The sequence below is a fragment of the Thunnus albacares genome, chromosome 8 (assembly GCF_914725855.1).
Source record: "Thunnus albacares chromosome 8, fThuAlb1.1, whole genome shotgun sequence".
Lineage (NCBI taxonomy): Eukaryota > Metazoa > Chordata > Actinopteri > Scombriformes > Scombridae > Thunnus > Thunnus albacares.
The window spans coordinates 34,857,353-34,873,128 of record NC_058113.1 but is presented as its reverse complement, the minus strand read 5'-3'; the positions used below and the strand labels follow the sequence as shown (position 1 = coordinate 34,873,128).

Sequence of the window (15,776 nt, the reverse complement as noted above, 5' to 3'; positions counted from 1 at the left end):
ACCTGTCTGTACCTGTTTGTAACTGTCTGTACCTGTCTGTACCTGTTTGTAACTGTCTGTACTTGTCTGTAACTGTCTGTAACTGTCTGTACCTGTCTGTAACTGTCTGTACCTGTCTGTAACTGTCTGTACTTGTCTGTAACTGTCTGTAACTGTCTGTACCTGTCTGTAACTGTCTGTACCTGTCTGTACCTGTTTGTAACTGTCTGTACCTGTCTGTAACTGTCTGTACTTGTCTGTAACTGTCTGTCTCTCAGGAGGCGATGTCAGTAGTTGGTCTGTCTGTAACTGTCTGTAACTGTCTGTACCTGTCTGTAACTGTCTGTACCTGTCTGTAACTGTCTGTACTTGTCTGTAACTGTCTGTAACTGTCTGTACCTGTCTGTAACTGTCTGTACCTGTCTGTACCTGTTTGTAACTGTCTGTACCTGTCTGTAACTGTCTGTACCTGTCTGTAACTGTCTGTAACTGTCTGTACCTGTTTGTAACTGTCTGTACTTGTCTGTAACTGTCTGTCTCTCAGGAGGCGATGTCAGTAGTTGGTCTGTCTGCGGAGGATCAGCACTCAGTTCTTCAGCTGGTTGCAGGAATTCTTCATCTGGGAAACATCAGCTTCAGAGAGGAAAACAATTACGCTGTGGTCGAAAGTCAGGACTGTAAGTTACTACACAACACAATATAACTGACCTCTGGCTTCTTCTGCATAGCAACAGCAGCTGAGGATCATGGGTATTGTAGTATATGTCCACTAAACTGTCTGTGTCTCTCTGTCAGTCCTGGCGTTCCCGTCCTTCCTGCTGGGCATCTCTCAGGACGGCCTCTGCAGTAAACTCACCAGCAGGATTATGGACAGTAAGTGGGGCGGGAAGACCGAGTCCATCTCCGTCACCCTGAACACGGAGCAGGCCTGTTTCTCCAGAGACGCCCTGTCCAAAGCTCTCTACACTCGACTCTTCGACTTCCTCGTCGACGTCAGTCTGCAGCAACACGTCACACGTCACACTGTGATTCTAGACTTCAGTTTGTGTTTGTGATTGTTATTGTGTTTCTCTGTGTGTCAGTGTATAAATAAAGCTATGCAGAAGGACCAGGAGGACCTGAACATCGGCGTGCTCGACATCTACGGCTTTGAGATCTTCCAGGTAACGCATGCACACACATACACACACACTTGTTATTCTACACTTGTGAGGACCCTCAGTAAAAAGTCCCGCACAGACTCATCATTTAACATCATTAGACTCACGATAGACAGTTTTTTAAAAGAAAATTGATGCAGCAGAACCAGAGATATCGTCTGTTTATCTTGTCAAAACCTGGCGCCTACATTACCCACATTGCAACTGTACGGACTGTGCTATGTTATGCTAGTAGCAGCTAACGTAGCCTGGAGCTGCTAGCCTCCAACAGACATGAGGGGCTACAGAGGTCCGGGGGAAGCCAGGTTAGTAACATGCATTGATGTTACATGAATGCATAAAGATACAGAGGAGGAGGAGGAGAGAGGAGCTCAGTGCATCATGGGAAGTCCCCCAGCAGTCTAGGCCTATAGCAGCATAACTAAGGGCTGATCCAAGGCGAGCCTGGTCGGCCCTAACTATAAGCTTTATCAAAAAGGAAAGTTTTAAGCCTGCTCTTAAACATAGAGAGGGTGTCTGCACCCCGGACTGAATCCGGTAGATGGTTCCATAGAAGAGGAGCCTGATAGCTGAAGGCTCTGCCTCCCATTCTACTTTTAAAGACTGTAGGAACCACCAGTAAGCTGCATACTGGGAGCACAGTGTTCTAGTGGGATAATATGGTACTATGAGCTCTTCAAGATATGATGGTGTCTGACCATTAAGGGCTTTGTAAGTTAGGAGAAGGATTTTAAATTCTATTCTAGATTTTACAGGAAGCCAATGCAGCGAAGCTAAAATGGGAGAAATGTGGTCTCTTTTTCTAGTTTTAGTCAGAACACGTGCAGCTGCATTCTGGACCAGCTGGAGAGTCTTTAGAGACTTGTTAGTCACATGATCTGGATGCATGTTAGCATTAGTGCAGTAGGAATATTGCATATTTTTTCCTCCTGATGTTACTTTTGATACCAAACAGTTGTTGCACTGAGAGGCATGTTGGTGTTTTTTTGTATGTTTTTAAAGGAAACAAACCCAAATCAGTGTGAACTCTGCCACCTGCAGGTGAGAGCAGGTACTGAGCTGGCCCTCTGTCATTGGCTGGTTGATGACATCAGTCTGTCATCCAACCAATAGCAGATGGACCTGTTTCCACCTGCAGATGGCAGAGTTCACACACATCTGTTTTTTGGGGGATTGTTTCTCATTCAGATGAGAAGTTTTTCTGTTGGACACCTGACAATATTCACTGATTGACTGATCTGTTTGATTGATTTGTTTGATTGATCAATAATTTATGCTTTTTTTCTTTCAGAAAAATGGTTTTGAGCAGTTCTGCATCAACTTTGTCAACGAGAAGCTGCAGCAGATTTTCATCGAACTCACACTGAAGGCAGAACAGGTGACACACGATGACATCATCATATAATGACATCATATAATGACGTCATATCTCTCTCCAGTGTTGTAACTTTACTGAGATCTGAATGTTGTTTCTGACACTGCAGGTGACTATTTAACAGACGGTCGGTTGATGTTGTTGGTTCTGCTCTAAAATATTTGTCTTCGTACGTCAAACTGGAAGTTTTTGGTCTCAATCTGCAACTCTTCCTTTTCTGTCCACCAGCTGTCCGATGGGGTACCTCAGGGCTCCATCTGTGGTCCTCTACTGTTGTTTCTATTTATTTACAGGTTTATTTAAAGAGGGCAGTGTACATTAATAAACATCATAGCCATCTGTAGTCCCTGACAGATGTTACAGAGTCATTGTTAAAAGAATATTGGTTTGATAGTTTTGATGGAGATGTTTTCTACCTTCAGATCACTCGGCTCAATTTTAACTAAATCTGTTATGCAGATTATACACAGCTGGAATCTTTGTGAATCTCATGACTTGATTCAGAACATATTCTGATTGAAAACTGATTGTTGATTGAATGATTAGAATAAAACTGAATAAATAGAAAGTGGTTCTTCTCTCTTTACCAGCAGTCAAAAACCCAAATATATTCAGTTTACTGTCATATATGACAAAGACAAACATTCAATTATTTCCCTTGAGAAGCTGAAACCAGCAAATTTGGCATTTTTACACAAAAAATGACTTAAACGTTTATTTGAATATGAAAATAATTGCAATTAATTTTCTGACAATTGACTAATCAATTAATTTACTAACCATTGGAGCTTTAACTCTGCAACTATTTGTAAATCTAGTTTGAAGAATTATTTGTAAAATTTTCATGTATTTATCACAGCTCCTATTTTGTAATGATCATATTCATGTATGTTAAACCCTTTTTCTATTTTAATGTTTGTTCATGTCTTTTATTTATTTTATAACTGTTTTATCAGTTTGTTAATGTTCACTGTGACTGTTTTCACTCTACATTATGTACTTATGTACATTATGTATGTGGTTATTTGCTGGTTTTAAATTGTATTTTTATCATTTTTATTACTTTACATATGTGTCTACGTCTCTGTGACTGTCGGCTGCAGTTTGTTTGCTTTGTCATCAGAAATGCTTCAGAATAAAAATATTTTTCTGAATCTGACGGTGTTGCGTCTCTGCAGGAGGAGTACGTTCAGGAGGGAATCAAATGGACGCCCATCGAGTACTTCAACAACAAGGTGGTCTGTGACCTCATCGAGTCCAAACTGGTGAGTCGTCCAATCAGAGAGAGTAGTGTTGTATCAAATTGTTGCAGAAAAATGTACCAGAGCAAAAAACTCTCTCTTGAAAATAAAAAGGGAGTCAGAGGTCCAAGCAGCAAAGTGTTCTTTAATGCCGGCAAAAAAAGGGGAGCAATCAGCACTTTTACAAAGAACCAAATCACTCCAAAGGTTTTTCTTTGGGGTTCATTGTTTTTATGTCCTTGGGTCGGCTTAGGTCACACCTTATCATCCACCCTCCCTAATTTTTGACCAATTATTATGTTACTTTTATCTCCGTCACTCGTTGTTGGTCAAAACTCTTCAAAACAGGTTTTGAGCTGTTTGAGGATATGTACTGGCATATTCAATTCTACCTGATTATATCCAATTTATATATAAGTATTGGGAATCATTTTACACCATTATTGCCAAGTTGTCTTCTGGCCTTTTATTTTTTTTATAAGTTATTCTAGTCATTTTACAGCCTTATTTCTTGATCTCCTCCAGAGAGTATGTTTGAAAGGTGAAGACTTTAATGCAGACCCAAGCAAAGTGACATGTAATACAAACACACTCAAATTTCTCCAGTGTATGATTATGATTCTTCTACCGTGCCTCTATACGTACAGTGTGATTAAATATGGTTCATGAGATTATAACTACACCAATACAAATTGTATCCCACTAGCCCTTATTGCTTATAAACTTATAAAATCAATCTGCATAGCTTAATATTGTCTTTAAGCACACCAATAATGGAAATACACCACAGTAGATCTGTTCTTGTTAGCAACTCCATGAATGAAAATGAGACTGAAGGGTGGAATCAGGTTTAAATGTAGCAGCTGACTGAAATACAATAAAAATCTGCTGAAATTATGAACAGAAACAAACTTTGAACAGTTCAATTAATAGTTTTGCTTTATAGTTGATTTGAACTAAAACTCAAACTGTGACGTTGAAATTTGTTTGGAAATGAATCTGTTACTTTTTCTTCTTCAGTTTATTCTGATGTTGTTTCTGTTGTGTCAGTTTTCTGTTTATAGAGCTGAAGATCTTTGTTCCTGTCAGACATTTATTAACTAACGAAGAAGAGAAAAGTTTCTCTATAAACATAATTTTTCTGTCTCTCTTGGGATCATTTCCCAGAATCCTCCTGGGGTCATGAGCATCCTGGACGACGTGTGCGCTACGATGCACGCTAAAGGTGAGGGGGCGGACCAGACGCTGCTGCAGAAGCTGCAGGGACAGATCGGATCACACGAACACTTCAGCAGCTGGAACAGAGGATTCATCATCCACCACTACGCTGGGAAGGTACTCGATACACCTGTCTACCTGTCCAGGTGTTCACCTGTCTGTCTGTCAGATGTTTATTAACTGTACCTGTCTACCTGTCCAGGTGTCGTATGATGTCAGTGGTTTCTGTGAGAGAAACAGAGACGTGTTGTTTAATGACATCATTGAGCTGATGCAGAGCAGCGAATTGTAAGTACTCTGTGTGTGTGTGTGTGTGTGTGTGTGTGTGTGTGTTGGGGGGGGGGGGGGGGGGGGGGGGGGGGGGGGGGGGCGGGCACTGTGGTCAGTCCGTGATGACCTCATAGTGACTGTCTCTGGTGTGTTTGTGGTCAGTCCGTTCATCAGAGCTCTGTTTCCTGAGAACCTGGAGGCTGAGAAGAGAGGACGTCCGAGCACCGCCAGCAGCAAGATCAAGGTGAGAGAGAAAAAATGGAAACAAATCTTTATTTATCTTTATTTACACAATATGTACTGTACTGTATATGTACTGTACAAAAACATAATGCATCTTTTTTACTATCTGTATAAATCTGTAAACATTCTTTTACATTAGCATATGTCCAAATACGTGTACCTCATCTGCCACAGTAGGACAGCATCCCTGAACAGAACTCCAGATGAAGCACAGCACATATAAAAACAACAAATGTTGCTTTACAATCAAATAAAAACACACACACACTTAAATCACTGGGTTAAAATTTAACCCAGTTTGGATCAATATAGCTCTGACACATTACTGGGTTAATGTTGTTCTGACCCAGTTTTAGTCTTATTTTTTATTTGACTGTTGGGTTATTTACTCAAACTAAAGCCTTGATTGTTGATAACTTGTGTATCTGTTGAATGTCATGAATCTGCACATCCACACTTATTCTGTGCTGTAAGTAAGAACATTTCTGTGCACATATTAGTGATTGAGGCCCATTGTCTGATAAAGACTGAGACATACAGGACAGTAAAAACATTTAAAAAACGCTTTAATACTTCAGTATATTTGCTTAATACTGAATATAGACGTTACCGTCCTCCTCCACCAATAAATGAAGAGAAAGATTATCAACCTGATGACAAGTAATGTTTGGAAGAATGTTTATTCCATCGGCAACAAGGTGTTTTAAAGCAGGTTCACAGTGTTCCCAGTGTTTCCAGTGTGTCTATAACCAGCAGTCAGGTGTCTGTAATCATTCCTCCTGTTCATACTGGATATTAAAAGATCCTTCAAATGTGCTTTCAATGGAAGTGATGGAGGATAAAATCCACAGTGTGTCCACACAGTCATTTAAAAGTCTGTGTGAAGCTTCTATTCAGCTTCAGCAGTCTGAGTTAGTCATATCAAGTGGATATCTGACACATTTACAGTCTTTTTAGCATCAAATTCCCTCTTTGTGTTTCCTCAGACAGTGTTTCCCTGTTGAGCTACAGGTGGAAGTATAGTAACAAAAAGAGGAACTTTGGCACTAAAAAGACTGTAATGTTGAAAGATATCTACTTGATTTGACTCATTTGGACGCTGAAGCTTCATATTAGCTTCAGATAAACTTTAAATACATTTTTGCACAGAAGGAGGACTGTGGATTTTGTCCTCCATCACTTCCATTGTAAGCACATTTGAAGGATCTTTAATATCCAGTATGAACAGGAGGAATGATTACAGCAAGAAAAACAGCTTTAATGTTCATTTGATGACTGACTGATGGTTTAAGACACACTTGGAAAAATCATGAACTCGTCCTTTAATGTCAAGTAAATGAGATAAATTGGGAGATTCTTGTCTCCAAAACTGTGCACCACCAGTACTCCCAGTAGTCATGTAAGAAAGTAGCCTGTATGTATCTCTCAGGATAAGCAGACATAAAACTGACAGCAACAGTCATCCTGTAACTTCAGCTCTCTGCATGTTGCTCCATGATTTGTAACAGCTAACGTCGCCCCCTGCTGGTGAACGGCCTGTGTGGCATTTGGATTGTTTTTAATGCCTGACTACACAGATATTGGACCCTGGACAACATGATGTGGGGGGGTGGGGGGGGTGGGGGGGCTATCACTGCAGAAAATAAATGAAACTTTAAAACCAAATAAGTACATAAGAACAAACAGCAAGTTTATACAGTATATATTGATTCTTAGCAAAAAAAAAAAGCTTTACAGTTTGAGTTGTTAATGAGCTGAACATTTCTCAGTGGAAGTGTAACGATCTGCTGTGAATTAGGTCAAACTGAACCCTTCAAGCTCTCGGACACTCACACAGCTGTAACGTACAACAGGTCAACAGGTAAACCTGCCCCCCCTCCCTCCCCCTCCCCCTTTAGAAACAAGCCAACAGTCTGGTCCAGACCCTGATGAAGTGCACCCCCCACTACATCCGCTGCATCAAACCCAATGAAACCAAACGTCCTCGGGACTGGGAGGAGAACCGGGTCAAACATCAGGTGGAGTACCTGGGCCTTCGTGAGAACATCCGGGTCCGTCGGGCGGGATACGCCTACCGCCGAGCCTTCAACAAGTTCCTGCACAGGTCAGAGGTCAAACAGGGTCACAGCCAGTACACTGCACCGCTGCTTCCAACATGGTGATGGTAATAATCGTGTGCTGCAGGTACGCCATCCTGACCAAGGAGACGTGGCCAAGCTGGAGGGGCGAGGAGCGTAAGGGAGTCCTCCACCTCCTCAACTCTGTCAACATGGACCAGGACCAGTTCCAGCTGGGCAAGACCAAAGTCTTCATCAAAGCTCCAGAGTCGGTACGAAACACTCACACACAGAAAGTGCAGTTCAGGAAATGTTCTACTAAGCTGTTAGCTTTCAAAGGAAAGTTTCCTTTAACATCAGTGTTCCTGAAGCAGAACCTCAGGACTCCTGGATCAGACCTTAGGGTTCTGTTCTGGTCCTCTGGTTTAAATGTTTCTGTGCTCCCTCCTCTGTTGCTGTCTTTATGTGCGTGGTCTCGATGTTATCTTCCTCTCTGCAGCTCTTCTTGTTGGAGGAGATGAGGGAGAGGAAGTACAACGGTTACGCTCGGGTCATCCAGAAGGCGTGGCGCAAACACATCGCTGTCCGCAAGTATGTCAAGATGAGGGAAGAAGGTGAGAACATCTTCATCGTTATAATGATCAGTGGGTTAAGAAAGCATCACATTAAACTTGTGTCGGATGTTACTAAGTGATTTTCTGTTACTTCCAGCGTCGGACGTCCTGCTGAACAAGAAGGAGCGCCGCAGAAACAGCCTTAACAGGAACTTTGTGGGCGACTACATTGGGACAGACAACCATCCAGAGATCCGGCAGTTTGTTGGCCGCAGAGAGAAGATTGAATTTGCTGACGTCGTTGTGAAATACGACCGCAGATTCAGGGTAAGAGAAACCACAGACCCACAGCAGATCAGAATGATGCAGTGTCCTGATTCATGCAGTCACGCCCAGCTTTCCTCCTCCAGGTTGTTTAAAACCAAAGTGAAACCGTGCTAGAACCTGTTACAGCTAGCTTATGTGATTATCTTGGCGAGGACAAGCTTCAATCCAGTTAAATCCAAGTCTCTGGGACTGTTTAAGGGTAGAGCTTTGTCTCTGGATAGCACCCCAATCCCATCTATCTTAAAGAAACCAGTCGAGACAGTATCTTGGAAAGCAATATAGCTGCTGTTCAGTCACCCATCCAGGAACTGGAGGCCAAAGAGAGGCTTACCTGCAAGTTTTAAGCCTGAATATACCAACATGACCTCCTCCCTTCAGTCCTCTGGTCTCTTCTGGTTTATGAGGTACCATCACCAGCTGTGGAGTTGATGGAAGATTAGCAGCTATCTACGCAGGTGGTTGGGTCTCCCTTTCACCTTCAGTGGTGTACGTCTCTGCAGGGTCTGCAGTTGGCTGTAGCTCTGGCTCTCTGTCTGACTGTCTGACTGTCTGTCTCACCACACAGACCGTGAAGCGTGACCTCATCCTGACCCCGAAGTTCCTGTACCTGATTGGTCGAGAGAAGGTGAAGCAGGGTCCAGATAAAGGTCAGATCCGAGAGGTTCTCAAGAGGAAGATCGAGCTCAACAAGATCCAGTCTGTTTCTCTGAGGTACACCACTAAAACCAGAGCTAGAACCCAGTCCAGAAGTAGAACCAGAACTACAACTGGAGGTGGAACTAAAATTAAAACTAGAATCAGAACTAGAACGATAACTGGGACTAGAAGTAGATCAAGAACCATGACCAGAACTACAATGAAGGCCAGAGCTTGAGCTAGAACAAGAACTTAAACTAGAACAAGAACCACAAGTAGAACTACCACCAGGCCAGAACTACATCGAGAATCAGGATGAGAACTTAAACTATGACCACGGCCAGAAATAAATGTGGAACTAAAACTAGAACCAGAGCCAGAACTAGAACGAGAACTAGAACCAGGGCTACAACTAGAACCAGAGCCAGAACTAGAACGAGAACTAGAACCAGGACTACAACTAGAACCAGAGCCAGAACTAGAACGAGAACTAGAACCAGGGCTGAAACTAGAACCAGAGCCAGAACTAGAACCAGGACTAAAACTAGAACCAGGGCCAGAACTCTATTTGAAACAAAAAAACAAGACCCAGACCAGAACTAGACCTATCATGAACATCTGCTCATCACTGAATCATCTTTCTCTTCATCTTTATACTCACAGATAACATTACTTTGTCTCTCTCTATGTACCTGTCTGTCTACCTGTCTGTCTGTCTACCTGTCTCTCTGTCTACCTGTCTGTCTGTCTACCTGTCTGTCTGTCTACCTGTCTCTTTCTGTCTGTAGCACTCTGCAGGACGACTTCTTCATCATCCATGAGGAAGAGTACGACAGCGTTCTCCAGAGTGTCTTTAAAACCGAGTTCCTCAGTCTGCTGGTGAAACGTTATCAGGACAAAACTCAGAAGAAGCTGCCGCTCAAATTTAACAACCTGTCAGTACTCAAACACATCATGTCTCATCTTTATTATCACCTGTTTCTCTACGACACCCAGTGAAACTACACACTCTCATCTTACGTCTCTAATATAACTTATCTTGAACAGTTTTAGTTTGTTCTGCTTGAATATGAAAACATATACAAACACTGTCCTTCTCTAAACCAGTGTCTTGGTGTATGTTTACATTAAGCTCACATTAAAACCCTGTAACTGTCACAAACAAAGCCTCGACACGTCACACAGGTATCAGCTGTGTATGATTACATCTATTGACATAAAGGTTTGTAAAGACATTCATGGTTCCCAGATGTTTTTACTTCAGTGATCGCCAGACTTTTCATCTAGCGCTACCATCTGGTCAAAATTAATGTCTCCAATACTTTGGTTTATGTACAAATGTGACATGAATATGAAACGTATCCTCTGTCTCTGCCCTCCTCTCTGTCCAGTCTGGAGTTTAAGGTGAAGAAAGGTGGCTGGGGTCCGTTCAGCTCTGCAGGATCCAGACAGATCCAGTTCCAGATGGGTCAAGGGGATGAGGCGGTCCTGAAGCCCAGTGGAAAGGTCTTGCAGGTCTCGATTGGAGCGGGTCTGCCCAAAAACTCCAGTAAGTTCTGACAAGACTCAGTCATTATGAATCCCACCACAGCTTCCTGTCTGCTGCTCCTCACTTCTTGTCTGCTTTTAGGACCAACCAGGACGGACAAGCGCAAGAGCCGCTACATGGGCAACCAGGCTCCGCCCATCGGCCAGTACAGCTCAGGTACCGGTAAAAAACAACCTCCAGGTGTGAGGACGCCACCTGCTAAGTGGAACAGTTTGTGATGTTTGTTTTGTCTCTCAGCTCCTCGCCCCAGAGGGGGCGGAGCTCCCAGAGGAGGCGCCCCCTCCTCCAGAGGGACCCGGCTAAGTCAGCAGTCCAGCATGGAGCAGCCCAGTCTGCCCCGCTTCCAGAGCCAGCATCGCCCCGACAACCGGGCCCCCCAGCATCACGACATGGGCTTCATGGACGTCCCCGAGCAGGGCGCAGCAGGGTGAGGATGCTCGGACCACACCAGTAGAACCAGTAGAACCAGGACCATCAGTACAGCCAGTAGCAGCAAAATAACCGGTATAACCAGAATACTCAGTCTTCTAATCAGTCTTCTAATCCCTGCTCCTTGCCTGCAGGCTGCAGCGGCGGCGGTCGAAGGAGGTGAAGCCGCTTCCTGGAGCAGGTCGACCCAAACCGGCTCCCAAACCGAAGCCTCGGTCTCCTCAGTGCAAAGCTCTGTACGCCTACGACGCCCAGGACACCGATGAGCTCAGCTTCAACACCGATGACGTCATCGAGATACTCACTGAAGGTACCACTGACACTACTGTTATTACTGCTGTTGGTACTTTTGCAAATATTGCAAGTACAACTACTCCTATTAATACTACTGTTACTAGTGATGTAATTGCTACTGTAACTACTGCTATTACTACAACTGCTACTACTACTGTTAATACTATTACTGCTATTACAACTTCTAGTACTGCTACTTCTACTGTTACCGGTGATCCTACTGTAGCTACTTCTGTTAATACTACTACTGCTACTTCTACTGTTAGCACCTCTGTTTCTACGAGCACTACGGCTGCTGTAACTGATACAACTACTAGAACTGCTGCTACTACTACTGTAACTACTGCTGGTATTACTGTAACTACTGCTGGTACTACTGTAACTACTGCTGGTACTACTACTGTAACTACTGCTGGTATTACTGTAACTACTGCTGGTACTACTGTAACTACTGCTGGTATTACTGTAACTACTGCTGGTATTACTGTAACTACTGCTGGTACTACTGTAACTACTGCTGGTACTACTGTAACTACTGCTGGTATTACTGTAACTACTGCTGGTACTACTGTAACTACTGCTGGTATTACTGCAACTACTGCTGGTATTACTGTTGTTACTAAAACTGCTTCCACTACTGTTAATACTACTTCTACTCTTACTTCCATTACTACTTGTAGTACTGCTGCTACTACTACTACTGTTACTTGTGATGCTACTGTAACTACTGCCGTTACCACAGCTGGTACTAATACTATTAGTGTTACTGATACTACTGCTGCTACTACTGTTGTTACTACAACTGATACTGGTACTGTTTTACTGCTACCACTACTGTTAGTACTTTTGTTATCACAAATACTACTGCTGTTATTAAGGCTTTCAGTGCTACTGTTACTGATACTACGATCAATCAGTCTCTTTCGAAATCACTGACAGTGTACTAAAGGGACAGTTCATATAATTTACTGACTCTGAAAGGGGAATCGGAGTCCTCGTATGTCCTCTCCGGGTCCGAGTCCTCGTATGTCCTCTCAGGGTCCCAGTCCTCGTATGTCCTCTCAGGGTCCGAGTCCTCGTATGTCCTCTCAGGGTCCGAGTCCTCGTATGTCCTCTCAGAGTCCAAGTCTTCGCATGTCCTCTCAGAGTCCAAGTCTTCGCATGTCCTCTCAGAGTCCGAGTCCTCGCATGTCCTCTCAAAGTCCGAGTCCTCGTATGTCCTCTCAGGGTCCGAGTCCTCGTATGTCCTCTCAGAGTCCAAGTCTTCGCATGTCCTCTCAGAGTCCAAGTCTTCGCATGTCCTCTCAGAGTCCGAGTCCTCGCATGTCCTCTCAGGGTCCGAGTCCTTGCATGTCCTCTCAGAGTCCGAGTCTTCGCATGTCCTCTCAGAGTCCGAGTCTTCGCATGTCCTCTCAGAGTCCAAGTCTTCGCATGTCCTCTCAGAGTCCAAGTCTTCGCATGTCCTCTCAGGGTCCGAGTCCTCGCATGTCCTCTCAGAGTCCGAGTCCTCGCATGTCCTCTCAGAGTCCGAGTCTTCGCATGTCCTCTCAGAGTCCAAGTCTTCGCATGTCCTCTCAGAGTCCGAGTCCTCGCATGTCCTCTCAAAGTCCGAGTCCTCGCATGTCCTCTCAGAGTCCGAGTCCTCGCATGTCCTCTCAGGGTCCGAGTCCTCGCATGTCCTCTCAGAGTCCGAGTCCTCGCATGTCCTCTCAAAGTCCGAGTCCTCGCATGTCCTCTCAGAGTCCGAGTCCTCGCATGTCCTCTCAGAGTCCAAGTCTTCGCATGTCCTCTCAGAGTCCGAGTCCTCGCATGTCCTCTCAAAGTCCGAGTCCTCGCATGTCCTCTCAGAGTCCGAGTCCTCGTATGTCCTCTCAGAGTCCGAGTCCTCGCATGTCCTCTCAGGGTCCGAGTCCTCGCATGTCCTCTCAAAGTCCGAGTCCTCGTATGTCCTCTCAGAGTCCGAGTCCTCGTATGTCCTCTCAGGGTCCGAGTCCTCGCATGTCCTCTCAGAGTCCGAGTCCTCGCATGTCCTCTCAGAGTCCGAGTCCTCGCATGTCCTCTCAGAGTCCGAGTCCTCGTATGTCCTCTCAGAGTCCGAGTCCTCGTATGTCCTCTGAGTCAGACTCATCCTCAGTCTGTGTTTGTGTCTACAGATCCGTCCGGTTGGTGGTTTGGCCGGCTGCGGGGCAGAGAGGGGATGTTCCCTGGAAACTATGTGGAGAAGATCTAGACCTGCTCTCTGGGGTCAAAGGTCACTGTCCTGCTGTTCCAGTTGGGGTCAGAGGTTACAAGAACTTTCCACACATCAGCTGAGCGGAAACAGCTGATTACTGAATATTCATTAAAAACATTTTGTTTGAGTCAGTGATGGCTGTCAGCCAACCAAAGCTGCAGCGTCATCATCCCCAGAGGTCAAAGGTCAGAGTCTAGTGCTCCTACCTGCTGACTGCTGGACTGAAAGTGTCTCAGTAACTCAGGTGTACCGTCAGGTGAAACGTCCCCGTGTGACTTCAGTCTCTGATCATCTCTGATGGTTTTAAAGCAGCATTTCGATCAAATTTTACATCAGTGTTACCACGGAAACCTGAAAAGAATATCAGTGTAGCCTGTCAGCGCCCCCCCCCCCCCCCCCCCCCCCCCCAGGCTGCAGGGTTCATTACAGCCTCAACAGGAGAGAGTCAGTCTGAACAAACAGTCTGCCAACGTGATTAAAGGTGTTCAACCATCGGCAGTGTTGAGATGAACAGAAACTAAACGTCACACTGGAGCTTTAAAATAAACACAATCCGCAGGTGTAACTCTCTGATGAAAATATTAAATAAGATTAAATATAAAGTCAAATATAAAAAATAAAATGAAATATAAATTTACTGCTTAAACATCATTTTTGCAATGATTTTAGAAAAAACTAAATAATTTTCAGTCCAGAGTTTGTGTGTTTTATAAGATTTCTGCTGTTTTATAAATGTCTGTATGAAATGAACATGAATGTTTTAGCTCAGAGGATCATCCAGCTGACCCTGGAACAGCCAATAAACTGACAATACAGTACAAACCTGTCTGAGTACCTGAGTCACACAAACAAGGTGAGATTTATAAGATTTCTGTTTATTTAACTGTTTGGACTGTTGGTCAGAAAAACCAAAACATTTGAAGATGTTACCTTTGACATTTTAGAGACTAATAATTATTAAATTAATCAAGAAACTAACTGGCATATTATTAATCAATAATGAAAATAATCATTAGTCACAGCCTCTTTTAAATGATCTCATTTGTGAGTCAAGAATTATCTAAAAAATTATGAATCTACAATAATTTGTTTATCAAACTGTTGATTTTTTTTAGTGTCATGAAATGAATGTGACATTTCTCATCTGAATGAAACTACAGGACACTACATTACCCAGAATCCTTTTCCTCTGGAGGGTCGTGCTGCCTTCAAATGTCGGTGGAAATGTGGCTTTTTTTTCATAAAGCCTGATTTTTACATGTTAATGTTTCTACACTGTATATGTTTATTATGGTTACTGGTAGAAAAAAAAGGAGGTTTCAAGGTTAAATATAAGCAGAAAAAAATTATGTTTTGAAGAAAAGTTGTGATTTTAAAGTCAGCATGTCAAGAATAAGACTGTTCCTGTTATTAGTTATCACCTGTTTTAAACTAAAAATCTCAGAAAATGCTGACTTCACTTTCAAAATAGAAAATATTTTGATTTTTTTTTTAAATTTCTGACAAAAAAATGTTATTTCATTCTTGTCTTTCTCATGTAAAATTACATTTTTTTTAATCGAAATATTACCACTTTTTCTCACAAACTTATGAGTATTCACAAATATTTAAAAAATTCTAAAATGTATTAGAACTTACTGTAAAAAAATATGATTTTACTTTTTAAATATTACAACTGTTTTCTCATAAAATTATGACTTTATTGAAATATTTTGTTTCGTAAAAATACGACTTTGAAGGGAAATAATAGTAATATAATAGTAATAGTAATATTTTGAGAACACAGTTGCCCTAAAACTCTCTTGCTGTACAGCACAGGTTTATGTGTACTGTTTGATAATAATATTAATAACAACAATAATAAACTGTATTTATAGCTAAAACATCTTTCACAAACAAATTGCAGCTCCAAGTATTTTCCAAAATAAAAATTGAAACAGACAAATCAATCAATGTATTTTAGTTTTCCTCCATTTTTATTTTAAATGAACTAAAGCAGCATCTCACTGCCTTCTGCTCAGTGTAACAAAGTAGATTTACTCAAGTACTGTACTTAGTACAGTTTTGAGGTACTTGTACTTCACTCGAGTATTTCCATATGATGCTACTTTCTACATTTCAGAGGGAAATATTGTACTTTCTACTCCACTACATTTATTTAACAGCTTTAGTTACTTTATATAAAACTAGCTCCACATCCAGCAGCTACGA

General features: G+C 42.7%; 1 protein-coding gene across 1 annotated transcript in view; it reads left to right on the top strand.

Moving 5' to 3' along the window:
- Nucleotides 1-14,176, top strand: part of myo1eb (myosin IEb) — a 25,620-nt gene extending 11,444 nt beyond the window's left edge. Inside the window, exons 9-27 of the mRNA XM_044359426.1 lie at nt 524-656; nt 775-971; nt 1,062-1,142; nt 2,431-2,517; nt 3,693-3,779; nt 4,923-5,090; nt 5,176-5,261; nt 5,406-5,487; nt 7,385-7,590; nt 7,671-7,815; nt 8,043-8,157; nt 8,255-8,424; nt 8,990-9,135; nt 9,849-9,995; nt 10,452-10,609; nt 10,691-10,765; nt 10,847-11,036; nt 11,173-11,348; nt 13,486-14,176. Coding sequence (XP_044215361.1) covers nt 524-656; nt 775-971; nt 1,062-1,142; nt 2,431-2,517; nt 3,693-3,779; nt 4,923-5,090; nt 5,176-5,261; nt 5,406-5,487; nt 7,385-7,590; nt 7,671-7,815; nt 8,043-8,157; nt 8,255-8,424; nt 8,990-9,135; nt 9,849-9,995; nt 10,452-10,609; nt 10,691-10,765; nt 10,847-11,036; nt 11,173-11,348; nt 13,486-13,562 — 2,526 coding nt within the window. The 3' untranslated portion in view covers nt 13,563-14,176. The remainder of the gene's footprint in view (nt 1-523; nt 657-774; nt 972-1,061; nt 1,143-2,430; nt 2,518-3,692; nt 3,780-4,922; nt 5,091-5,175; nt 5,262-5,405; nt 5,488-7,384; nt 7,591-7,670; nt 7,816-8,042; nt 8,158-8,254; nt 8,425-8,989; nt 9,136-9,848; nt 9,996-10,451; nt 10,610-10,690; nt 10,766-10,846; nt 11,037-11,172; nt 11,349-13,485) is intronic.
- The last annotated feature ends 1,600 nt before the right edge of the window (nt 14,177-15,776 follow it).